The sequence below is a fragment of the Oryx dammah genome, unplaced genomic scaffold (assembly GCF_014754425.2).
Source record: "Oryx dammah isolate SB20612 unplaced genomic scaffold, SCBI_Odam_1.1 HiC_scaffold_4, whole genome shotgun sequence".
Lineage (NCBI taxonomy): Eukaryota > Metazoa > Chordata > Mammalia > Artiodactyla > Bovidae > Oryx > Oryx dammah.
In genome coordinates this window covers 36,917,525-36,945,181 of record NW_024070188.1, presented here as the reverse complement: position 1 = coordinate 36,945,181, position 27,657 = coordinate 36,917,525, and the positions used below count along the sequence as shown (strand labels likewise).

At 39.6% G+C, this 27,657-nt stretch overlaps 1 protein-coding gene across 1 annotated transcript in view; it reads right to left on the bottom strand.

The window, feature by feature from the left end:
• SIM1 (SIM bHLH transcription factor 1) overlaps nucleotides 1-27,657 on the bottom strand; it is a 74,880-nt gene that overhangs the window by 21,830 nt on the left and 25,393 nt on the right. Inside the window, exon 10 of the mRNA XM_040239122.1 lies at nucleotides 11,457-11,625. Within this exon, the coding sequence (XP_040095056.1) occupies nucleotides 11,457-11,625 (169 nt within the window). The remainder of the gene's footprint in view (nucleotides 1-11,456; nucleotides 11,626-27,657) is intronic.

Genomic DNA, 27,657 nt, shown 5'->3' with positions numbered 1-27,657 from the left:
TATGCTAACTAATACCCATCACACAACAACCCATCACACTACCTTTATCAAATACTTGCTTTGCTCTGGTCACTGTACTGAGATCCCACAGACATTATCTTATTAAATGCTCACATCTTAAATCATTGATCCCTTTACTGATGCAACAAATGAAGCAAAAACAAAAAACCTAATCTGCCCAAGTTCACATGAGTATGATATTTAAGAGGAGAGATGCAATTCCAGAATCTTTGCTCTTTTCAGAATCCTGGACTCGTCTAGACTTAGGTACCTAGCTAACAAAAACAGCAGTGTCCCACCCTCTAGGTAGCAGTAATGGATCTCAGGTCCCCAAGCATGTTCTTACAAAGGGAGCTTTCTCCAGCCTCTACATTCCAGTAGACCATCTCCACACAGCCTCGGTGATGTCCTCATAGCACTGAAGCACTCTTCCACAACAGTTATAGCACAGATATTCCCCTTTTGATAACAGTCATGAGAGTCTCTCCTGCCTCAACAGCATGTTCCAGACAGGTGCTCTGCATTCATCTGGATATGGCAGCAACAAGGCAACTCAGGAAAAATGCCAGATGTTCCAACGATAGATGTTATCATTATCTATTTTTATGCTGGCAGCTCACTGAGGTTTTTTTTAAAATATCATTTTTAGCTGTAAAATATAGAGAGAGACCCTCTTATGGTAAAGTCCTGTTTTCTATGAAAAACTTTCACTCTATCAGGCATGAACAGCTTTCCTCTTGATTTGTGTCTGAACCATGAGAAAAAAAAATCACAGATGCAGACTGCATTGTACTAAGAACATATGCATGCTTTTAAATCACTTTTATCTTACTTTTTACTAATGTAACCCTGAAACATAAAATATGTCCTTTTTCTTTTTTCATTCACTGTTATGGGAAGAACAGATGGTAAAAGGGTTAGATTAAAGTAATACAGCATGTCCATTAAAATAACCCCCACTGCTGGGGGTGCTTCCCTCAAACAGGAGTTGTGTTTGCTATGAAGAACGGCTTTGGTTTATACACGTTGGAAATTGCCGAGAGTTTTGTCAAGGATAAACATAAGCATAAGAGAAAAACTAATGTCAAAATCAAATGCATTTTAAGATGACAATTATGCAAGTTATTTTGCTAATCTGAAGGGCTGACTGAAAACATTTGCCTGTGAAAATGTAACTGAATAGCAGTCAAATAATAAAGTCCATTTCTAACATGAAAAACTTTACTACCTAGAAATTGTAAATAAATGAAACTGCAAAGAAGATATCAAGTAGACATTTGTTTCATTCCTGCACTCCTATTAATGGTAGGTAGAAATTTTTGCTTTTACTTCATGTGTAATTTATTGTCTAATTAATCAACAGAAGGATAATTCAGGAACATTCAGGAACATAATTCAGGAACATACATTAAAAAAGGCTAAATATAACATGATTTCTACATAAGTCTCGCACATGTTTAGCATTGGAAAAGCATCCTCATGAAATTTTAAATGAAATTCTGTTTAATTACATACAACTTCAAAAGAGTTAAGCTTAAGGAAACCTTCAAGGAAAATTAGAGAATGCATTTTAAAAGAAAAAAATGTCAATCTTGAGTCACATTCCAGAGTCCAGGATGACTCCACTAGAGGAACTACACAATAAATATTTCTGCTTAAACTATAAATAATTAGAAAGCAAATACTGATTAAAAATTTAATGATTAAACATTTTAAGAACTTAGGCCATTTCCCCCTTCATTTTAGAAAATGGTATAAATCGTCATCTTCAATCGGATGAAGATAACAGTTTTAATGAATGGGTTCACAAGATTTTTCACTCATTATTTTTATGATCTGCTTCACTCATAGTGTATAATCTGTTGTTTTTTTCTGACATATTTAGCTTTAACCCACATTTTAGTTATTTTTAGTTCAAAGAATATTTTGGTGAGAAATCTTTCATACCTGTAAGTTCCTGATAAATTTCATTAAGTAGAAACATGGGAAGTTTTTTTATGTACCTCAAATGTGGTTTGAAATGTCATAGGCCTTCTCTTAATCCACCCCCCACAGTTACAAAAATGTCGCTGGGATCTGGTTTGGTCATTTTTCTCACAGAAAAATAAGTACAGTCGACATCTCATTAGCTGTCAGGGTGATGTGCAGCTGGAACCAGCACTCGGAACCAGAGGCCGGGTTTTCTCCAGTGTAATTCTGTAAGGAATCCCCTAGACGGTTCCATATGGAGAGAGCTGTTCCCAACCATGAAATCCACAGTCCACATCCGTCTATAAATCCAAAGGTAAAGTCCCAAAGGCTGGCAGGTATCTTCACTGCACTGAAGATTTTAAACAGGTAATAAACATTTAATTAGGCCCTTTAATGTCCTGGCACACACAGCTGTAAAGGATCAAGGCGATCTCAACTTCGCACTGAAAATACAGAAGTGGCTCTAGCCCATTGGATAAATCCTGGGTTTCCAGGACCAGAAGCACTAGGTTTAATGGTAATCTTCTTCCCTGATGGGCTTTGAGCATGAGCCAGAACTACTTCCGTCTTTTCACTGATACTGTGACTCACTCTCTGGTGTTTCACATGTAAGTGGCAGATTAGATGGGCTTGAATTAGATGGGTGCAGGTGGTGCCACCTGCTCCAGCCCCTTATTGCAGCTTTGTCTGGCCTTCCATCAGTTTATTCTGAGTCTCAACAAAGGACGGCTGCCCAAGCTGTTCTTGGCACTGTCCTAGACTTGGGCCAACAGATTATTGGCAGGCATATCACTGGCCTTCTGCATGCTGAAAGAGGAGGCCTATCAGACTTGTAACTCTGTGAAAAGAAACTAAAGCTCAAAGGCCCTCTACCGAAGTGATCAATTTCAAACTGGTATCTGTAAATGGAAGGATGGATCTACTTTCTTATCTTCTAAGTCAAGTACAATAAGGAAAATAATAAGGAAAACTAAAAGAGCACAAACTGTTAAATAATATACATCCAGAACTTGACCTTCCAGGAAAACACTGCAATTCAATGTGCCATAATGTGCTTAAAGGGGTTTCCTAAAAATCTGTGAAGGATGGATGAGTTAAAGAAATCTAAATTTCTTAGCAAAGATATTCAAATCCAACTTAACTCTACAAATTTCCCATTATGACTGGGTCAGATCCCACCAAAAACTGTCAAGTAAGGCATTGCTCTCTTGAATTTGACTATTTGGTTTTAGTAAGATTTGATTTGATAGGTTTTGTTAAAATAAATTTCCCTGGGCATATTTTGATGGTGGATTCAGCCATCCCCCTGCTTCGCCTCTGTTCAGCTGTGGGGCAGAATCGCAAATTCCAGCCATCATTTCCATTAAGCCAGAAGCAGAGGCTTTCCATTTGATTTAGCACAGCTGCTTTGCCCGCTGCCCAACTTCTTTTTTGACACTAACTCTCCCCTAGATCCAAACCATCCTATGTTATGAAAGAGAGATGTGTTTAACATGAATTATGCCTTACAGCCAGGGATCTGCGGGGGTGAGAGGTGGGCTGCAGCTGTGCTTTGGGAGGCTGCGTAGGATTTAAGAAGCTCAACAGGAAAGGTGTCCTTAGGCGAGTACACAGCTAGAGTGGAGAATTGATATGGTGGGGCTAGAGGTGGCTGACAGATGCAAAGATGTAGCCAGGCCCAGGTTGTGGGATTGGACTTCATACTATAACCAACATAGAGCCTCTTTAGGTTTTTAAGTAGAGCTTGGGGGGAAGGGGATGAGCAGTGGGTACACAACGAAAAGGGTATTTCAGGAAGCTTACTCTGGTGGAAATGATCAGAGACCAAAAGAAGAATAGGAGGCTGATGAAGTAGTCGAAATGTGATATGTTCTGAAGAGCCCAGAACTGGACAAAGATAGTGGGCATGGGATAGAGGAGGAACTAAGGGTCAGGAAAGATCATGAAGGAACATGACCTGCACAAGGCCTTTTGTGTCCAGAGGTCAAAAACCAAACCAAACAAACAAAGAAACCAAAATTTTAAGAGACTTTTCCCTTTCTTATGGAAGACAACTATAAAGATACAGTACCATAAATGCACTTGGATTATTAAAAGAAAAAGAGAGTTATCCAAAAAGTATCTACTGATCATGGGAACTGGACCGTGGAACTAGGGCTGAGCCCATGAACAAAGATACGTTTCTGAATTGGAAGGCAGAGCCAAACAGCAGTGTTTCTACAGTAAGTCCCCTACATACGAACAAGTTCTGTTCCAAGAGTACAGTTATAAGTCTAATTCATTTGTAGGTCCAACAAAGTTAGCCCAGGTACCCAACTAACACAATCAGCCATATAGTACTGTACTGTAATATGTTCATAATACTTTTCACACAAATAATAAAAAACAAACAAACAATAAAGAAAGAAAACATTTTTACTCTTTCGGTACAGCACCTTGAAAAGTACCAGCTACGTCACTGCTGCTTTTATGCTTGCTTCTGGACATCCTGGGCTTGAAATAAAGATACTGTACTACTGCACTCTATACAGCACTGTACAGTAAAGTACACAAAAGCACAACCATCTCTAGAGGATGCACACATGTGACAATGTGCATGAACTAACTCACACGATCGGACATGTGAACACACATTCTCACTATTCTTCACAACTTGAAGGTTTGTATGTAGCGGACTTACTGTATAGATACCTCAGGGCAATTATTTTGTGATCAAAACACACACATACACACACAGAGTAAATATCAGTTGTCACTTCTCTCTGTAGTTGCACTGGAGGTGACAATGGAGACATGGAGACTAGAAAGCCCACTCCAGGACAGGATGTAGATGGTTCTCTGCCCTAGAATGTGAGCCAGAGAACACTTGTTCAAAGTTTTGCTCTCGAAAGAGCTTCTAGATTCTACCACATTTAATTCCTCCTCAGCAGGTAGGTGTTGGATTTGTTTTGCAAGATTTTGTATTTTGAAAGCATCCTTAGGTTTTTTTTTCGCATGTGCATCTTTTGCTTCTTTACATAGGTTATAAATTCCATAGTAGCAGAATATTTTCCCTCCTTGGGGTTCTTAATGTCTCTATAGGCAACCAACAAAGTATCCACCTTCTTCTTAAAGTCTTTACTTATCCATTCATTCATTTCATTAACATTCAGTGAGTGAATATGTGGAGGACACACAGATGCTGGGTCAAGGTGGGGGGCAGGTATGAAATAGCTGGTTAATACTTTCAAAGATATTAGAGTCCAAAAGAGAAGCTCTGACATATCCAGAATGCAGTAGAAGACAGATTATTCTAAATAGAGGCACAAAGGAGAAAGTTATATTTCATGAAAGAGGTAGCATTCAGTCCTTAGATGATAGGCAGAATTTTGAAAAATAGAGGCAATGAAGGCAGAAATAAATGCATAAGCACAAGCATGGAGGCAGGAAAGGACAAGGCATTCAGCAAAGAGGGAGCAGAGAAGTCTGGCTGGATCACAGGGTTCAGGTAATTTAGAACTCAATTATAGGTGACCTTGAGTAACAGCTAGGACTGTGGCAATTCTCCAAACATTGACATGATCAGTGGTCCTTTAAGGTCAATCTCAGAAGCAGGAAAGACTGAAAATGAAAAATTTCCAAAGTGGACAGAAAATTAAGATGAGCTCCAGTCCTCTAGTGTGACAGAGCTCCTGGGACACAGGCAGTGGGAGAAGAAGGATAAATGGGTAAGGGGTGAAAGCACAACTGGAGGTGGAGAGTGAGTCTGGCCTTTGACGGGGCGCCCAAGAGGTTCAGGGCCTTATTGACTGCCAACCTGCAGCCCCACTGCAAACCTTGCAAACAGGAATAATTTTTTTTTTTTTTAGTATTTATTTATTTATTTGGCTGTGCTGGGTCTTAGTTGGGGCATGCAGGATATAATTCCCTGACCTGGGATCAAACCTGTACCATTTTCATTGGGAGGACTGAGTCTTAGCTCCTAGACCACCACAGAAGTCCCAAAACAGAAATAAATTTGAACTTGCTGGAAACATCCCAAGGTATGAAGGTCTCTAGGCCTAGAGGCTATTGTCAGCCTCCAACTCCCACCTCCAGTTCACTGCTGGAAGGGCAAGGGAGCCCCTCCAAGCACCACCAGAGCTTCACCACTGCCAACGATGCCTTTATCACATGCATGCTACACTGTGTTTAAATTTTTCATTTACATTTTTATCTCCCCCACTGAATCTGTCAGCCTTCTGGGGAAAGGGCTATATACTGAGGTCATCTCAGCCCTCCTCTGTTTCTTTATCCACCTATCTTATTAACTTCACTCATCTATCAATTCATTTACCTACTCACTCAATATGTTCTAAGGGCTTTTGGGTACCCAAAGCAATCTGGTTATCAAGGGCAAAATCTCCTGTCCTCAAGGATCTTAAAGTCCCCATTTACTGCCTCCAAATTTTCTTCCTTTCATCTTCTAATAATAATCTCCTGATATTTCTATAGAAGAGGTGATATCTGAAGTTCAGACATAACCAGAAAACATAAAAAGCCTGTACAGTATAAGAATTTCAGAGAAGATAACCTCTTTTTTTTTTTTTGGCAACATGCATTACAGTTTTTGTTGTTAATGGTCAAGGATTACATGTTTTTATGTAACATATAAAACATGAAATGAAGGGCTATCTATCCTAGTATTGATAAAAGTATTGATACTATGTGTAAGGGAAATTCTTGGTCCTTCTTTTCTTTGTAGCTTCAAAAGTCAGCATAGGAGTCACTGGTGTATTTTTTTGAGGCCAGAAAGAACCTCTGTAGGAAGAGAGCTTCTACCTTCATCGAAAAGAAGCCAGATTGCTGGCAGTGAAAATTAAGAGGGTTCTGTGGGATTATTTAAGGTAACAGATGTGGAGTTAAACCTGCAGGTGTTACAGTGTATCTGTAACAAGAGATTAAATACTTTCAGATTTCAGAAGCATACATAGTTTTATGCACTGTTATTATAGAATTATATAGAGTATTACTTATTACTGACTAGGGAGAAAGCAAGAGGAGGGCAGAATGAGGCAATAAAACAGGAGGGCACGCACTGTCTCTAATAAATGTAACAACTATAAACATGCCAAGAGGAAAAGTTTCAAAGAAAACTAGAATCAGGAGGCAATTTATTCCTGATTGATGTGCCGACACCATGTCAAGATAACCCCCACTGTATTGGAGTAGCCATGACTAGTTCCTTCAAAATAGATGGAAGAGACTCTAGCAGTTGCTAGAGGTAAGGTCTGAAAAATAAATTCCATAAACTCAATGTTTTTAATTCAACAGAACTGTGAAAAAAATAAGCTGCCATATTCATGAATATAAACCCAGTACCAGTAAAATATAACTTTCATATTGTTACAATAGCTCTACAGCAGCACAGTAGCTACCTGCAGAATCTTTGGGAGTTATCTATAATATTTCTTACAACAAATCTTTTAAAACCATTCAAAACAATTTTGACCTCTCTTGTCCCGAGTAATACATGGAAGTACAAAGGTGATGGAGTCATTCATTAAGTGACTATAATATAATCAAGTCTAAAATCATTCCCAAGGGCATCTCATACTAAGTGGGGACCTGAAAGTTCATCTACTACTGCAAACTGAGTAGTGACAGTGAATTACAATTTGTGCATGTCTCGCATCTTCAAATAAGGGTGCCTAAATAATTCCGAAAAGCAGTGGTACTGTTTGCTATTCATCAAATGTCTGTTAGAAATTTCCAGATATGCCTAATACATAACAGAGCAAAGAGCTTAATAAATAATATTGATAGCATCATTACATCATTTTCATAACTAATAAAAAGCACAAGATGTTATCTTATGAGCTCAATTTTGTTTGTTTGTTTGTTCTGGAAACAGCCTCTTGAAAAATCTGATGAGAATTTGCATACTAAAAATATGTAAACATGGAAATAACAAAAAGTAAAAGACTATTTTTGAGAGGAGGAAGCATTTAAAATTAAATACTATGAAAATCTTCATCATTTTGTAAATAAAAATATATTTATTGTGCATCTATTAATATATAAAGGAAAATTCAATACATGTCACTAAATACAAAATGTAAGCTTTAAAATGCAGTTTCACAGACTTCCCTGGTAGTTCAGTAGTTAAAAATCTGCCTTCTAGTGTAGGGGACAAGGGTTCAATCCCTAGTCCAGGAACCAAGATCCCCCATGCCATGGGGTAACTAAGCCCTCGCACCACAACTAGAGCTATGCTCCACAATAAAGACCCAGAGCAACCAAATATATATAATTTCAAAAATAAATCTATAATGATCAAAATACATCTAGAATGAGAAGAGGTATAAGCAGTCAAAGATAAAAATAATTTTATCCTTTCTTCCTCTACAGTGCTTTTCACTTCAGTTGAGAACTTTAGCTCAGACCCCCCTAGACTCACCCAGGACTATTAAAATGAGCCTCCCAAGTAGTCTGCCTTGGTTCAGCCACCTTAATGCTTCATTTCCAGTTCAAAACTTTTACTGGTTTTCCATACAACAAAATCCAAATGCCTTGACCTCGCAGATATTTGGCACCAATCAATGAATGTTTCCAAACATATAACCCCTTGTCCTTAACCACAGGGACCCACTCTCCCCCACTTCACCCCCAGTCACACTCAGGGTGTTCCTGCATCTCTTCAGAATCTTGGTCTTTCTGAAGTGTCCTCTCCTTTCCCTTATGTGCATATACCTGAATTCTACCCCCAGAGCTAGGTCAACAACCCTCCCCAGGCATATAGACTGACATCTCTCTTGAAGCCTTTTGTATACATCATCCTCTATATGCTCCTCATTCTAGTTCATAACTTACCATTCCAACTGTACTGGAACACTTAAGGGCATTTCTTATACCACTTTTTTATAGTCTGGCGCCTTCTACTCAACCGCTGTCCCCATTCATCACAATGGCCAGTATAGCGTCTCTCTAATGTAGGCACTCAGCTAGCACTGACTGAACCAACACGTAATAGCAATAATGCAAGAAAGTGGAAAAATAAGTATTCTTCAATAATATAAGAGTGATTTGGACCAAATAAGACTTTTGAGAAGCAACATTCTTTTCTTTTCTTTAAAATTTCTGAGGATGTAGGATTCCAGATGGTAGTACTGAGCTGTTTCCTTTCAGCAGAAGTGGATGAGTTTGCCCTGGATGTCATGCTTTTCCACTGTGTCACCCAAGAGGACCCGCTGTTTACCCGAGGACAATTGTCCTAGGACAATTCACTGCAAAGCCTCTGTCTACATGCATGGCTCCTTGAAAGCAAAGACTGTGTTCCATTTCCAATCTCTACATATCAGTAGTCCATGTACTAGGAACTCAGTCAGTGATTGACCTAGCACCATCATTATCTAAAGCAAACGCAATTAAAGAATAACCTTTACTAGGCGCATAAATGTTAAGTAAACTTAATTCATGACTGAGATTTCAAATGAGACACAGGGCCAAAATTCTAAGGACTGCATTTATCTAAGAATTAACACAAGAATGAACATTTTAAAAAGTCAAGAGAAACTCTATGTGAACATAGGTGTGTGCACGTGAATGATTTTTATGCATCATAGTACATTTCTAGAAGAAACCACCATTTTGGAGAGGGAAAAAGAGGAAATAGTGGGTGATTTGCTACTTTCCACTCTTCTGTATTGCTTTAAAAAAAAAAAAAAACTATGAAACATGTACAATTTCAAATTAACTCCTCCTCACATGAACCCAAGGAGCAGTCTAATGGCAGTTCTCCAGGCAAGAATACTGGAGTGGGTTGCCATTCCCTCCTCTAGGGGATCTTTCGGACCCAGGTATCAAACCTATATCTCTTATATCTCCTGCATTGGCAGGTGGATTTCCTTGCCACATGGGAAGTCGTAGTCCAACATTACTGTAAACTAAGGAAATTTTAGACTTAAGAGCTGAGGTGAAAGAAAATGTAGATGGTGAGGTTTTGGAAGCTCAGTGGGAATATTTGGGTTTTGTAGCTTTATTTCTCTGTAACAATGGACAAATTCCTTCTTAACTTAGTATTTCCTAATTTAAATTTTTCTTTCATTTATGTGTCCAGCACTCCTATCCATATAAGGACAAAATTACCCAAAGGAGTAATTCATTCTTCCAAGTAATAAAAAGAGACAGTAAAACTCTTTTCCCAAGGTATGAGATAGTAATAAAGCTTCTCAGATACTCAATAAAAAGAAGCAGCTCCTCCTCTACAGTAACTTGGACTAAAATGTGCTTTATACATAAAGTGCTCAGTCTTCATAACAGAATGTTTACATTGAAAAATGTCCAGGCATCACACATCTACTCCTCTTTACACTTTGTCAGGGTAAAGAAATCTGGTCTTGGTGGGAGATTTGGAACCACGTGACAGCAGTCCCTTGGGACACAGATCTCATCTTCGCATACCAAGCTAAAATAATCTAGCAAATAGTAGCTTCTCAGTGACCCATGAGCTCAACGAATGACACTTCCTCAAACAGTACATACTTGTTGACGTTATCAGAATTAAAAATGCTCTGATAAGTAAGGAAATAATAGTTTCTGGACTCGCTAGATTGCCATTTTTACTTTAAAAAATTAAAAACACAAATGATAAAGACCACCTTGATGAAAAATCTCCAAATCCCAGTTGGTTTTCTACCAGCCCAGGAATCATCTCCTGAATTACCCTAATGAACTGCAGGAATTGGGACATGGTGCCCTTAAAGAAAAGGATGGTCACAGGGTACCAGGAGTGAAAAATCCTCAGTTCTGTCCTACTTCCTTCAGGCCAGGAGGGAGTTGTGCTTACATTTGACATAGACAAGTTTCTATATCACAGAGGCTGATAAAGAAAAACATTCTTTTCTTCCTTCCAAGCATCAGGACTTGTCTTTGTACCTTGCGGTGTTTCTGGAATACCTCCTCTGGGTCTCATCAGCTCACCACCTTGCAAAGATGAGAAGAGGGCTGCTTTTTCTACCATTCCTGCCATCTGGAAGACCCTCTTTGTTTCATTCCTCCCCATAAACAGTCCATCTGTGCTCAAATCTCATGGTGAAATGTACCCTTGATCTTTTGCCTCCACCTCTTAATTTATCCTTCGACTTCAGTTCCTGTCCTAAGATTCCATCTTTCTACATCAAGCTCTTGTTTTCCATATTTTTCTATGCTTGCCCCATCTTTCTGATTAATCGTTGTTGAGGAAAAAACTCAGGACCATTCTCCTTGAAAATACAGTTATGGTTTTGACTGCAATGAAGCCTCTCACACCCTTCATATAAAAGCAGTAAACCACAAGATCACTTCGAATTTTCACTAGCACAGTTATTTTAAAGGAAGAAGATATTTTTAGAAAGCTTTCCAGATTTATAGAAATTTTAAATGTATTAAAGCCAGATAATTAATTCCAAACAGCTTCAATACTTCCTCCACTGCGAGACCAAACCAAGTCACAGAAAAAGAAAACTGCCAAGTGGCATTGCACCTACCTGAGGGTATGGGGAAGTCCTGGATTTGGACTTTGAGCTGGAGAGCCTGGACTTGGCCCCCTTCCTGCTGTCAGTCAGGGCAGGAGTGGAGCTGCCTGCATAGGAGAAGGCTGGTTTGGAAGCTGCGATCTGATCCAGGGAGAGCTGCAGCCCTTTGTATTCCGTGTCCCTGCAGGGTGGGAAGATACAGCCCTTAATAGGCCACCACAGGAGATGGATACACATATTCTCTTACTGGAAATGACAGTCATTCATATTTGGAGAGGAATCAAGTGAAAGCCACATAACTGGTTTCCACAAACACCTTGATTATTTTGGAAGTACCTAACATTTAACAAATGTCTGTGAATGTAGCTGTCAAATTATATGATATGCTCATGAAGATGCTTTGATTAAAATATACATTGCTCATTATTTTTATATAGTAGAAAATAAATCTAGAATTCCAGTTCTCTGAGCTTTTGTGTCCCTGCTGGTGAGTTATGGATTATAAATATTTTCTATTTGTGGGATGAACTCAGCAGAAAACTGACCAACTGATGCTGTCTGATCATTGACAAAAAGAATATCTTTTATCAGCTGTTCCTTGATCAGTCATCCTGGCTAAATATTCCAAATACCTATATGGCTAGCAAACTAGGGTATCCAGACTAACTAGTTAAAAATCCTTTTTCAACAGGCTAACTAACTCAGTTACCTGAGGATATAGTTTCCCACCAGTTCTTTCTACTTCTTTACTCAGTAAGTCTTAGGCTCCTAAAATATATCAGACTTTGTGCTATATGGAGATGAAAGGATAAATAAGGCATGTAGAGCCCCCTACCCTTGTGCAGATTACCATCTCTTGAGGAGAAGAAACAATAAAGAAATAAACATAATAACTGCAGGCTGTGATGTGACAGGGGAAAAAGTGTATCTCAAGAGAGTTCACTGAGAAGGGACTGCTGAGCTGTTCAGGGACTAAAGATGACAGCTCGGCCCTGCCCACAGCTACCAACCACCTCAGCCTGCTCCCAGGCAGCAGGAAGTCTTGGCTGACTCCTCGGGTTTCATAAGAGGATATCAATCCTTCCTACTGGCAGCCAAAATAAAATGTTTCAGAGTCTTCCTTATGAGGACTCATGGGAGAATTTTCTCTCAGGTTCCAGAACTAGCCCGGCTGCTTCTGAGTAACTGATTTCTTTTTATCTCACAAGCACTGTGAATCATATCATGTGTCATATTTCCTTCTTTGCAATGAAGTAAAAAAGCCCTGAGCCCAAGTTTGATGTGTTACCACCTCTAGCGAGTATACACATCCTCATGGCATGAATTCTGTACAACAGACTCCACTGTCTCTTTATTTTTTTTTCTTATATTATTTTTCCTTTCTTTAATGGGTTTACCTTTTTAAACATTCTGCATGCATTTTCCACGCTCTTCAGATTAAGATAGCTATGTTAAGTGTAGTATTTGATAAAATTATGTACATAAGAGTTGTTGGCAGATCTCCACTGTTAAGTGACTATTCATTTACCTTTTTGTCCTTCTTCCTATCTGTCCTGCTACAGAGAGATCAGGCAAAGGCAAAAGTATAATTCAGGCAAGGAGTTCCTCCTCAAGTGACCAGAAATAGAAACCGGCTAAAACAGGGCCAATAATATCACTACTGCTAACTGGAGGTAGTGATAGATGTCATCAGGTTACAATGCTTTCATATCAAATAGCTCATCTACTCAGAAACCAACACAATTCTGTAAAGCAATTATCCTTCAATTAAAAAATGAACTTTTTTAAAAAGACAAAAAATTTCTCCTTACGTGAGTAACAAAAATTTAGAAGGTAGGCATGCAGTGTGTCTTTTGGGTTTTGGGGGGTCTGATTACCTCACTGGTCTGTTATATGCTCTACTTAACTCCCAAGAACCACACACGGCACAGACTCTGAGCACGCCTTGGTCAGCAACTCATTACCCGCCAAAATGTGGCACCCATCTATTTTCCTGACAATATCTCAGAATTTTCCTTCATTAGCCCCTTGCTTCATCCAGAATAGTTCTCCTCAGATTGATCTTATACTTTCTTGACTTTCTGTTTCTTAAAATCCCTCTTATAAAGAACTACCTTAAGTCATACTCACATCTAGAAAGCCCTTCCCGGGTGCTAAACCCATCCGCTCCTTCAGTATATGTTTACTGAGCATCTCTGTAGTGGCCATTGGGGGACAGCAATGAACAGAAAGACTAAGTTACTACCTTCATGACCAAGGCACTGGGGCCAGTTCCCGAGGGAAGTGAGGAGGGAACCAGGAGGTTATCTCTTTCCTCCTCAAATCTTATTTTTCAAGGAATTATATCTTATCTTGCCCAGTGGATTCTGAGTTCCTGGAAGACTACTGTCAAGAGCTATTTTGTCTGTCCCAACGGCAACTGGCACAGTAGTTGACGTAGATGGAAGAGGAAAAAGATAAGGATGCAACTGAAAAAGGGTTGCTCTCTTCAGTGACTGCTAATAACCTGGAACCCAACAGCCTTTCTCTGTGGAAAAGACCCCTGTGGGCTGTGAGTCCCCAGACCCACCTGGCCCTGAGGTCACATGCATGTGACAGTGAGCAAGCTGGGCGCTGACAGGAGACAGGGCTCCCATCCTTGACCGTATTCTGTGTCAAAATGTACTTCCGTCCACTGGACAGTGGAGTATCCACTCAGTCCCTAGAACTGACAGCAAGCAACACATACCTCTGAAAATCAGCTAACTAATTTTTGTCAGTTCATTCTTAATGCAACATTTCAGCACAGAGATGTACAAGCAGAGGCTACAAGCAGAAAGTAAACAGGATTCACTTTTCTCTTACTCACTATCAGACCCCAGAGTATGCATCTTAACCATTGAAAAAGTCCAAAATTTTTGCATAGTTTCCAACCAATGAAACACTCCAAATTAAATAGGCTTAAATAAAGTTTGAAAGCCAATAAATGATTGTAAATTCTACATATTCATATGAAAAAGCTAATAGATATAAAAAGTCATACTTTGAATTTTTTTTTTTTTTGCCACATTGTGGCATGTGGAACTTCCCTAACCAGGGATTGGACTCATGCCCCCTGCAGTGGCAGTCCAGAATCTTAACCACTGAATAATCAGGGAAGTCTCCAAAGAGTTATACTTTGGATACACCAATAAAAATATTAATGTTTTGGTGCACCAAAAAATACAAAAAAGGATTCATCAAAACTGAGCAGAAGATCATGAAGTCAAGTAGATCACAGTGTGAGCCTCTTACTGTGTGATAACCTGTCTAGACTTCAATTTCCTCTTTACACCTCCTAGGGATGTGCTGAGGTTCAGACGAAACACTGTGAAAAGCTTATTGCACAGTGCTAGAGGATAATACATGCTCAATAAATAGTATGATTTCCACCCCCTAGGGCACTTTTTGGCACCCGCTTTCCCCAGAGCAATAGGTCCACCTTGATAGCAATTGTAATACGTTTCATTCCAAACACCTCCCTATGACATATTCCTTTCCTTTCTATCCGAAACTCATTTTGATTTGCTCTGTTCCTTTTTAGCCTCTAAACTCTATTGTAGTGTGCCCAAAATATTTATTAAGTTAATTAAGGTTTTTATTGCTAAGTCACCAAATGAAGACCATAGCACAACACAGACGCAGCATTCTGAGAAGAGTGTTTCTCTGTTCGGGACTCTTAATGGCTCAAAAGATGTGTCAGGATGAAAAGCACAATAAAAAAATACCCACTTAAAGACTTTTCAAGTACGGTTGATGTGCTGCCAAGAGCCGCTCTGAATGGCGGATTCACTGAGAACAAAGCATTTGTTTTACTGTTAGAATTCTATTAAACTGAGTATTTCATTTGTGTAGATTAAAGGTCTAGATACTGATGGGAATCACATTACGAGTTCCATTTCCTTCCTCCAAACTCAGACCCAAAGAAGAGTCTGGCTCCCCTCCCCCTCCTCCCCTAGAGAGATGTATTCTGGTATCACACACATATCCTTAAAGGTAGGTGTACACCTAGGAAAGTCGGTCAGTGCTTCCCTGGGCAGTAGGGACAAAATAAAACACGTGGGTGCCCAGATCTTAGACCCTGGAATGAGTATGGAGCTTGACTTAGCTGACTTTAATAAAGGAAGGAGTCAGCCCTGGTCAAGTTTTCTTGAGAAGTGCCACATGGGTCATATTCAGAACCCCACAGGTAACCCTCTTAAGGGCAGCTCTCCCAGATACTTGTCAAAAGCTTAGCAAAAGAGGAACTGTAGCATATGCCATTTGACATATTTTTCAAATGGCTATTGATACCAATTTACTTTTTATTTTTCTCCTTTTAATGACTTGTACCAGCTCTGTAGACATCCTCAGGTACCCAGACCCTGAAAGCAATGTGAAACAGGTAATTTGCAGTCACTAGGACTTGCAGTTTGTCAATCTCATCCATATTTGCATAGACCAAAGTAATCCTCTTATTCCACCATGGACAGCCAGAAATCATTCAATTTGCAGAATTAACCATCTGAGTCTACTCCAAACTTTACAATAGTCATATACATATTTAGAATTACTCAAATTCCAACTGAATAAAAAGGGGCTATTTTTGCATCATTAGTCTCCTCAGCCTCTCCATAAGCAATATCCCATGACCACTCACAAAGTAAATGCCAACTTGCGATATGGGAAGCTCAGAATGATGCCCTCTTGCAAAGCAAATAAAAGATGTCTTCACTGCTGAAAGGTACTGTCAGCTTCAGAGAGATGCGTCAATATCACGTCTATCATTTTGACTGGGAGCCTGGCATTCTCTATGCCGACAGCAGCACCAACACATGTATGACCCTTGAAGCGAGCTGGAATGAGTGCACAGAGGAGTAATCAACCGTATTTGATCAGTTCATGTTGAGTCAAGATTCTTTGCAAGAATTTCCCTCTTCATCTCTACCTTACCCTAAACTGTTTTTATTTTAGATTACTGAATTTTTGCTTCTGTCCTGTCAGTTTTGGAGCTGGCCATTCTGGAGTTTGTTGACTTTATGTTATGTGGTGATTCTTAAAAGATGTTGCCAGATTTCCCAATTGAGCTACATTTTTTTAAAACAGCTGAAGGTGATCAAATTACTGAGGAAAACGTGGAAACAAAGACATACAATTGATTTGGCTCCAAAGGCGCTGACTGAAATAAGCAGAGGATTGCATTAAACCGTGATCGGATTAAGTAGGAATGACTGTGCCTTATACTAAACTTTTTAATTGGATTCTAGAGTCACTGTTACACGAAGTGCATGACCTTCTTTATATTCTGGCAGAGTTGCAGCCTGGCCACTGGGTAAACCTCCACAGCAGAGAGACCTACTTTCTGTTTCATTTTCAGGCTCCCATGGAGCCCAGCAGAGATAGCTGATAAGGAGGATTCCGTACTGTGAGGGGTTCATGAACGAAAACAATCTGCTGGGAAATTAGGCGAAGGCACCCTTGGAAATGTAATAGTCTCATACTAATAAGTGGATTTGTGTTTGCTCCTTGTGGTTTTCTCCATTTTATTTGGTGATTTTAATAGTTCCCCAAAAGTCTTGGGTTTTATATAAACATTGCCTCTGCCTAGAAACCTCTTTCTCCTCCATTTTGTAGGTTTCATCCAACATGCTACGGAGTGGACAGCCCCACAAGGGTAAAGGATGGTTTACCCTTCCTGTATGTGACAGTAAATGTTACATAATAGTGAATGAGGTTTACCATCATGTTGTGATTTCAAGAAGGAAAAGCAGGGGTATAAACAACAGGCAAACAGCAACAACTAAAAAGTAAGTCAAAAACTGTAACGTAAGATGTGGCAAAACCAACCATCTTCACAATAGGGATAGCATAATACATTTGTGCAAACCCACAACAAACTGAAATATAGCTAAGTAAAGACTGCACATGCTGTGCCTAACTATTCCCTTCCCCTCATTGGCCACAGTGATCTCTCCCTGCTCTCTCTCTTGAGCTCCTATACCAGTCACTGCCCCTACCACTCATTCAGCACTTATTCTGTCTCACATGAATGGAACAGCTAATGAAGTGTGTGGGTACCTGTAGACTAAGTCACTTCAATCGTGTTGGATTCTATGTGACCCCATGGACTGGAGCCCACCAGGCTCCTCTGTCCATGGGATTCTCCAGGCAAGAGTACAGGAGTGCACTGTCACGCCCTCCTCGAGGGGATCTTCCTGACCCAGGGATCTAACCCATGTCTCTTTAAGTTTTCTGCAGTGACAGGCAGGTCCTTTAGCACTCGTGCCACCTGGGAAACCCATCTAACGACAACCTCCTAAATTTTTTCTCTTCTAATGGTCTTTGTTTACTGTCTTGCAATATATCTTACAGAGAAAAACACTCACTTGCAAATGGTTGACAAAATAATTCTCACTGCAATAAACTGTCATTCTTCTCCAATCCAAATGACCCAAAATTTAAAAATTGGCAAAACTTTCTACATATATGGGAAAGAAACATCTGCTAGGTAAGCAAGTTTATGTGAGGGATTTTTAAATTCCCAGATTATAATTAATAATAAACATTCTGAAATTCTGTGTGATCTTAATCAAAGAAACAAATCATATGCTACCATTTTAGTGGTATGTATATTAACTGCACCTAAAAAATCAAGTTGTAATGCAAGCATGACATATGTGATATTAGGGAAACTAGAATACTAAATTAATTTCATCCTCAACTATGTCTGTAGAACCATTAGAGTCGTATTGAAGGGGTGAGTAGTAATAGTGCTTTAAATCCCCAGAGATATACTTCTAAAAATCAGTAAGAAATATCTATGCAATAGAAAAACATAAAAAGGTTGTAAACAACGCACAAATTGCTGAGAAATAACTCTCTAAAGGTTCAGCCTCACTAGCAATAACCTGTGTGAATTCATCAGCTATCAGATGTCATTTTTGCCTTTCAAATTAGAAAAGATTTTTTAAATGACAATAAATCTCAATGAAGACAAGGTGAAATGGGCATATATACATACTACCAGTAAGAGAATAAACTAGCAGTTTTTATCAACAGCCTTAGGTGTGTCCAAACCTTAAATCCAGTAATTCCACTTCTATATCTTATGAAAATAATCAGAGATGGGTATCAAAAGGCTATATAAAAGGGTGCTTATTAGCATAATTCTTATATTTAATTGTAAATAAGCAAATAAGAACCAACAATAGAAGCATTATTTAATTATGGCATTACATTGTGATAAAATATTATGCAGTCTTTTTTTTTTAGTTAATGTAGAAATACTATAGATAAAGTGAAAAATTACCTTTTAAAAAATTAACATGTACTGTATAGGCATGTATATGGGTGTGATAAAGAGCTGGACATGACTGAGCAACTAAGCACAGCACAGCATAGCATGTAATATAGTGGGTGGCAAAAAACTAAAATGTTAACCGTAGAGATCTGGAAAATAGATTAATGATGTTCTTCACATTCTCTTTATAACACTCCACATTATCTTAATTTTTCTATAATAAACATGTGTGACTTTTATAATCAGAAAAATATTTCTTGAAAAAGAAACACCAATTGAGGCAAACTTTAGGCACTCTTATCTAATGGTTAAATGGGTTCCCAATTTCTTTTCTTTATATAGAAGAAGCCTGGGCTGCTTCTTTGTGAATAATGTTAAGTTACAAAAGAGAAAGCACGACTAAACTTCTTTTCCTATAGGTTCAACATCTCGTGTGCATCATTTATAATTTTTAAATGTCCACATGTCCTTCTGCTCTCTCAGTGCCTGTACATTTCACTTACTTTCTGATCTATTTTCCACCCTTCCTACCTTCTAGAATTATCTGTCTCTAAAGGCTTTCAAGTGAACTATGGGGCATTTTATTTCCTTCTTTGGAGACTATGACTTAAAATATTACTTATAATTGAAAAAAAGGAAGGCTCACCATGGAGTTTCTTAAAACAGTTTAGCTTCATGTGAGTTATAAATGACATATTTGTCATTGTTTAAATGGCATAAACCCTACTTGGGGGACACATTTCTTATTCTGAGGAAGTTAATTTTTTATGCTCAGAAATTCATTCTATGCTACTGCTAAGTCACTTCAGTTGTTTCCGACTTTGTGTGACCCCATAGATGGCAGCCCACCAGGCTCCCTCATCCCTGGGATTCTCCAGGCAAGAACACTGGAGTGGATTGCCATTGCCTTCACCAATGCATGAAAGTGAAAAGTGAAAGTGAAGTCACTCAGTCGTGTCTGACTCTTAGCAACCCCATGGACTGCAGCCTACCAGGCTCCTCTGTCCATGGAATTTTCCAGGCAAAAGTACTGGAGTGGGGTGCCATTGCCTTCTCCAATTCATTCTATACCTGGCTACTAAAGTATAGGTGTGTTTGTGAATTTTCCTGGTCTAAAGTTCCAAATCCTATTGCTCTTATAGCTAGTCTATATTTTATTGTCTTAAGGTGATCTTTAAAAATCAAATAAACAAATGCAAAATGTGCTGCCTCTTTTATCAAAGGCATAAATTAAAAACTGTCAGTCTCCTCTTCCATCATGAGAACCCCTAATCTGAGTCTACTTCTAGAGAAAAATAAAGCCAAATATAAAGAAAGAAAAATGATACAAATACCAATCAAGTTTTTCTTATGTTTTGAAATTTCCACAAATAGAAAATAAAATGCATACATGTCACTCTGACTCCTCCTTTTCATCTGTTTCCATCTGTCTCACCTCCCCACCCTCTCTGTCCATCTCTCTCACCTTTGCTGTCATTTATGAAACTGATGTTTTTTAAATATATCTTCTCTGTAGAGATCTTCCAATATCTGAGATACATGAATAATGGGGGAATCCCTCACCTAACCCCTTACATTTGGTTGAGGTTCCATTCTCACAGGAATAGCTTGCCCACCTAGTTCTTCTGACCCTTAGAAAGTTGATTCATAAACCCTAAAACCCTTTGGCAGAGAGGGTAAAAGAGCACATCTCCTGTTTTCAACTCCACACAAACTCCAGGAATAGAAAAGAAACCTGTAATCACAAAAAAATCGTCTTCCCACAATACCAAGAAGTTTCCTCGACTCCCACGAAGATGTCTCAAGAAAATCTATGGGTTGATATTCAAAATCTATCATTAGACACTTATTTCTTTGGCTGTAGACAAATCCTGGGCTTCCCTGGTGGCTCAGATGGTAAAGAATCTGCCTGCAACGCAGAAGACCTGGATTCAGTCCCTGAGTTGGGAAGGTCCCCTGGAGAAGAGAATGGAAACCTACTCTAGTGTTCTTGCCTAGAGAATTCCATGGACAGAGGAGCCTGGCAGGCTCTTCTGGTGGCAAAGAGTCAGACATGACTGAGCGACTAACACACACACACAAACAAATCCTATCCTCAGGATATCAGGGTCCCCCAATTCCCCACAGTGTTTGGGGAGGCCTCACAAGGCCCAGCCTCATGACACTGTTGGAAGCTCTGCCCTTTTCCATACAACACAAGACCCTGGCATTTCTGCAGATCACAGAAAAGGTGAACCTCAGGTTTCAAACTCCCTGGAAAAAGATGCAGCAAAAAATGATGGTGTGATAGTGTGATGCTGTGTTTTCAAACGCACAAGTCTTCATTTGTTTAACTTAAATACTTTAAAATATGTCCTATAGCATTTATTCTTGATTAAACCTATTCTAGATAGTTAATCATTTAATGGTTTCTTTACAGTTGCTGAGCAAACAGTTCATTCATACCTATGACATATCAAATCTCACAGACGTGTTCTTTAATTGGATTCATTTATTTCTAATCTCCTTAAGTCCTTACTATTGTAATGCTTAACTAAATATATATTAAACTCTATTATTTAAATAGCTAAAATAAATTTGACATGTATTTTATGAATAAGAATTTACAACTCAACAAATATTCTGTTATTATTATTATGTACCTTGGTATTCAGGTTTTATTTTAAATTGCCTGATAAGTAAGATGTGTTTTAACAAAATAAGTTCTGAACTGCTGCTAGAGATTTTGGATTGCCCATTAAAATGCTAAATTTTTCATTATTGCCATATGTGGAGTTGGTGAGCTTGTATAATACTATATAGAATATATAGTTATAAATAGAGCCCACTCTAAAGACAAGATCGGAGAATGCAATGGCACCCCACTCCAGTACTTTTGCCTGGAAAATCCATGGATGGAGGAGCCTGGTAGGCTGCAGTCCATGGGGTCGCTAAGAGTCAGACACGACTGAGCGGCTTCACTTTCACTTTTCACTTTCATGCACTGGAGAAGGAAATGGCAACCCACTCCAGTGTTCTTGTCTGGAGAATCCCAGAGACAGAGGAGCCTGGTGGGCTGCCATCAATGGGGTCACACAGAGTCGGACATGACTGAAGCGACTTAGCAGCAGCAGCAGCATCAAAGACAGGATAAGCAAGTAGGTAGATGCCTGCTTTTATGATTTGTAGGGATGGAGAAGTTTCCTTGGCTCCCATGAAGATGTCTCAAGAATAGTCTAGTGGTTGATGCTCGAAATCTGTCATTAGACATTTATTTCTTTGGCTGTAGACAGATGGCTCAGAAAAGGACAACAGGATAAGCCATATCTATTATCTTTCATTGATTCAGTTTATCAGTTCCTTTCCCTAGAGCAGTGATTCTCAAATTTCTGCATGCATCAAAAGCACATGAAAAATGTATTAAAACACAGCTTACTACGCTCTACTTCTTAGAGTTTCTCATTTGCAGGTCTAGGATGGAGCTCACAATTTGCATTTTAATAAGCTCCTGGATGGTGCTGATGCTGCCAGTCAGAGGACCACACTTTGAGAACTAGGGCAATTGTTATCAGGGATGAGAAAAACTAACAGAATCAGAGGAAAGAAAGGGCACCACAGGGAAAATAGAAAACCACTGAAAAGGGAGGGAACATTCCAAAGACAAAATTCACACTCCCCCCAGGAACTGCCCTGACTGCATATATCTCACCAAACTACTCCCATCCCCATCCCTGACTGTTTGCTTCCTTTCAGCCTCCTCTTGGACACTTCCTGTTCCTGCAGACTCGATACTACTCAGGGTGCAGGGCTTGGTCCTCAGGCTGCTTCTTTATTCAAATCCACTCCCTAGTGATCTCAGTCCCTTTGCTGGCTTTAAATTCCATATGTTGATGATCCCCATCTCTAGCTCAGACCTCCTCAGACTCCAAGACACCCAGATCCAATTGCCTACCTGACGTTTCACTCTGATGAACAACAGGCATCTCAAAATAAACATGTCCACATACAACTCTTGATTGCTGCCCTTTCCTACAAATCTATTTCTTCCCATTATTCACTCAGGTTCCTGAGGTTGCCATTCTCGACTCCTATTTTTTTCATAACTCATGTCCAATCCATCTGCAAACCCCATCAGTCTCCCTTGAAAACATCCTGAACCTGACCCTTCACCACTACCTCCTTCTCTCAAGCCATCATTTTCCTTAATTTAGGTGATTATAATCACTTCCTACCTCATCTCCCTGCCTCTTCCCATTACCCACCCTGAAGCTTACTCTCCACATCAGCCAGATGACCCTTTCAAAGCTTCTATTACTTCATGCCATGCCTCTGGCTCAAAACTCTCCAATGGCTTCCCAAGGCCTTCAAAACTCAACATGATCTGCCTCTGCCTATTCTAGCATTATCTTTTTCTGTTCTTCCCCTTCTCTTTCTCTGCTCCAGCCACACCTCCTCTGTTTATCAACTTACCAGGATGGTTTCTACCTCTGGGCCTTTGCACTTGCTTCTCACTGTGGAAATGTTCTCTCTGCAGGCCTCCATATGGCTGCCTCCCTCCCTTCATTTAAGAGTCCTCAGAGAAGCCTTCCCTGACCACTTCCATCTCTTTGTCCTGCTTAATTTTTTTCCTTTCATTTTTTGACATCACACAACTTATTTCTTTGTTTATAAGTACTGTCTATTTCTTCCCACTAAATCATGTTCCATGAGGGTAGGAACCTTGTCTGTTTTGGTCATGACAGGGTCTCACCACAGAGCTTGTCATGTAGATGGCATTGGGAAAAAACTTGCCAGGTAAATTTCAAGAACCATGCCCAGTTTTCAGTAGAGAGGACTACGCTCTCAAATGTTTCTTACCATCCTCTTAATTACAGCCACAGAAATTAAGCTGAATCTAATGATAGAAATTTGTTTATAATGAAGGTCCTATTGAGTCAATGGAGATGAGACACAAATAGAAAAGAGATTATAATGTGAAATGCCATGTAGCGTCTCAATATTTTCCTCTGGTTTTCAATTAGCCCTCACAATAAATGCCACCCTGCACTTTGCTATTTCTTTAACTGCTCTAATTGGAGGAACGAGATTGACACCCACTCTGCCCTCCCCCTTTGTGGGCTTCATCCTTCCAGCATTCCTAAGCTGTAACCCTGCAGGGGTCCATTACCCAAATCCGGCACAACAAATAACTTCACTTTGCCAGGATGATAGTGAGATTTCAACAGCTAATAGAAATGCTGTGATGCTATTAGTCTCTTAACAGCTTTTAAAAATTAAAATGAAAACTCTTGTGTTGCATTCAGTTAATTCTGGAGGGAAAAAAAAATGCTGCTCTTTTCCTGCTGTATATTTGGACTCCAATAGCAATTAATGGGAGTGTTGAAAGAAGTAAATCTTATGGGTCCTTACTTTCAGCCATCAGAACATATTACAGTCATCACAAGCACAGAGTGGAATGAATGGCCAAGGAGCAGCAGCAAACTGAAAACCCCTAAAAATGCTCTGAACCCAGAATTCTATTTTTATCGTGGTTTTCAGTAGGAGGAGAGAGCCAGCACATTCTCAGACTGTGTTACCAGAAAATGTTGCTATTCTCAGAGAGATGTTTAAGTGGCAAGGGACTTGGGTTTAAAAGTACAAACACAGAGGGAATTCCACCTTAATGGGTACCATTATGACATCCAGTTCAATGTAATGAGGCTGTTTTCATGATCTGGCCAGCAGCCCATATTAGCACGGCTTTACTGATGTGGATACAACAAATTCTGTTTGAACAAGAAATCCCAGGGAAAAAAAGAGAGAGAGAGAGATCTTTTCACAAGCTCTATCTATTTAGCAATCAATCAAAGGAAAGATGTTCTTCTAGTAAAGACAGCAGCTTGCATTTGAATCCTGGTAAAATATTAGATGTTCTAAATAAAATAATGATCTATAGGTTATGCTTACGGCTTGCAGCTGGGTAAACATGTCTTAAATGTTGGTGCTTAAACTGGTGGAGGGGAGAGGGCTGAGGTATGGAAGGTGAGCTGACTGGTTCTGAGTGTACCCAGACTGGAAAGCAATGGAGACCCCATATTGTACAAGAGAGTGAACTGTCCACATCCTATCAATTCCTGAGTAATAGGTAGAATTTATGAAATTGTTAATTTTGAACTATTCTAATGTCTAGAAATGGCAATTTCATATGTTTCACCCTAGCACAACTTTTGAGAGTCTCTTATACAGCAAGGAGATCAAACAAGTCAATCCTAAAGGAAATCAATCCTGAATATTCTTTGGAAGGACTGATGCTGAAGCTGAAGTTCCAATACTTTGGCCACTTGCATCAATATTGATGCAAAGAGTCGATTCATTGGAAAAGACACTGATGCTGGGAAAGACTGAGGGCAGGAGGAGAAGGGGACAAGAGGATGAGATGGATGAGATGGTTGGATGGCTTCATTGACTCAATGGACATGAGTCTGAACAAACTCCAGGAGAGCATGAAGGACATGCAAGCCTGGTCGTTCATGAGGTTGTAAAGAGTCAGACACAACTGAATGACTGAACAACAACAACATCCTAGTACAGTTACCAGCTTAAAGATAGCAAGCCCAACAGGAAATCAGGTAGGCTCTGGAGTCTAGGCCCTGGATTAGTATGCTCACTCATAAGCCATGTTGTATTGGCTAAGTCACTTGCTCTCTCTGAGACTGTGGCACAAAGTAGCCACCCGTCAAATCTAAGTCCTTCTTCCTCCCTAACCTTTCCAGGCAAGAGAGCACCTTCTCATCCCTCCTTCAGCTTGAGCAGACCATCATCTTCCAGTCTCTCCAGGGCAAGACAATCTGGGAATTACCCTTTATAAGAGAAAAGCTTAAAATATTTTGAAAACTTAAAAAAGTTAGTGACACTTTCTAAAAATGTAATAAATCTGCAAAGACTATTTTAACTCTAGAGAGATTCTTTAATTCACAATTTGTTGAGCTTCATAATCCTATCAGAAGTCAGCCCCACAAAATACTCAAAAATCCCATTCAAAGCAGAACAGAGAGCTATTCAACATCTTTCCAACAGGACAAAAGTCAACCTGGGAACAGCTATTCTCTCTGCGGCTCAGGTAGTGAGATACACAGAACTTACCCTGGGTACTGTCCCTGTGAGTATTCAAGCTGGACTCATTAGCTGCAATCAGTCACTTTGCTGCCAGTCATGATCTCCATACATACAACACACACACATGCGTGCACATGCATACACACACACACACGCACACACACACAGCTCTCTCCAGGGGCCCAGCTCCTCCCATCGCCTCCACTCCCTCCCATCACCTAACCAGAGGGGAGTCTGACCTCCCCTACAAGCTTATCCCCCAGGGATGTCCTAACAGTCCTAAGGTACTTGGGGCCCTCTTCTTTCTAATGTGGGTGGGAACACATCCTTCCAGGAAGGAATCTCGGTCGTCAGTAAGCCAAGGGGGAAATCAAACTAGTCTACTGCCTGGCGCTTATTTCTTCTCCTGCAGGTATTGTCGTGTTCATTTTGATGTCCCCAGAATGTAGCACTGTGCCTGACGCATTATAGGTGCTTAATAAATCATTTATAAATGCTTATAGATCCACTAGCTCTCACCAGCTGAAGGAGAGTCTCACAACCCTTTTCAGATACATCAGAATGTTTGGTGACTTTTCATTCTTGGGCAACCCTCTGCCTTCCTGAGTTGTGCTGTCCCTCCTTCAGCCCAAAGACTCACAGACATTTATTCCATGTGTACAGGTAAGCCAAAAATTATTCTCTTTAACTTCACTGAAATAACCACCCTAATAACTCACACTTAACACTTGTTACTTTGTAATCAGGCATAGTTCCAAGAACCTCACATATTATCTCATTTAATGTTCACAGTGACCCTCTAAGGTAGATATAATCATTACCCGCATTTTACAGATTAAAAAAAAGAAAGACAGTGAAGGTAGGCAATTTTTCCCATAGTCCCAGAATGGCATCACTGGGATTTAAATAGGCAATAGACCCAGAGCCCAAACTCTTAACTAATAAGCTATATTGCTTATAATAAAACCTACATAATAAAAATGTAGTGACATCTCATTTCATTACACATGTTTCAAATATCTTGTAAAACATCCCTATGACTATCAAGAGTTTGAAACAAGAAAGTAAGAAACCTAGGGGTTAGGCTGCATCATATTCTAACAGTAGAATTACAATGTCAAATGCAGCTTGAAGGAGGCTTTCCCATCCTGCAATCTGGAGCTGGCCACACAGGTTCTTTGCGCCTCTCTCTCCTCCAGTCTGCTGCTTTTTTGTCATTCTAATGCACATCTCACATTTACTCCCTACAAATAATTTTTAAAATAGAACCATTACACCACTGTGGCACCATTGTGTATTGATTTTAATAAGATTTATGTTTGATGCAGAATATTAACATCCCTTAAAATTTTAAAAATGGTGTTCTATACCTGGATGCTAAAAAAATATATTTTTATTACTAAAGTCAGATGAACATGTTGAAGATATACTAGCATTCATTTGGGGAAGGTAAGAGCCTTGGGGAAAACAGTTTCCTATCCTGATGGAATGCACTCAGTTACATCAGGACAGTTCAGGTAAAAAGGTAGAGACACAAAGAAATTCAGCTTAGACAACAGCAGTGGACAAGCACAGTTGGATCAAACTGGAAGAGGGATAATATCACAGGAATGCTGCGGCTGCTAAGTTGCTTCAGTCGTATCTGATTCTTTGTGACCCCAAGTACTGTAGCCCACTAAGCTCCTCTGTCCAAGGGATTTTCCAGGCAAAAATACTGCAGTGGATTGCCATGCCCTTCTTCAAGGGATCTTCCTGACCCAGGGATTGAACCCAGGTCTCTTATGTCTCCTGCAGTGGCAGGTGGGTTCTTTACCACCAGTGCCACCTGGGAAGCCTGTCCCA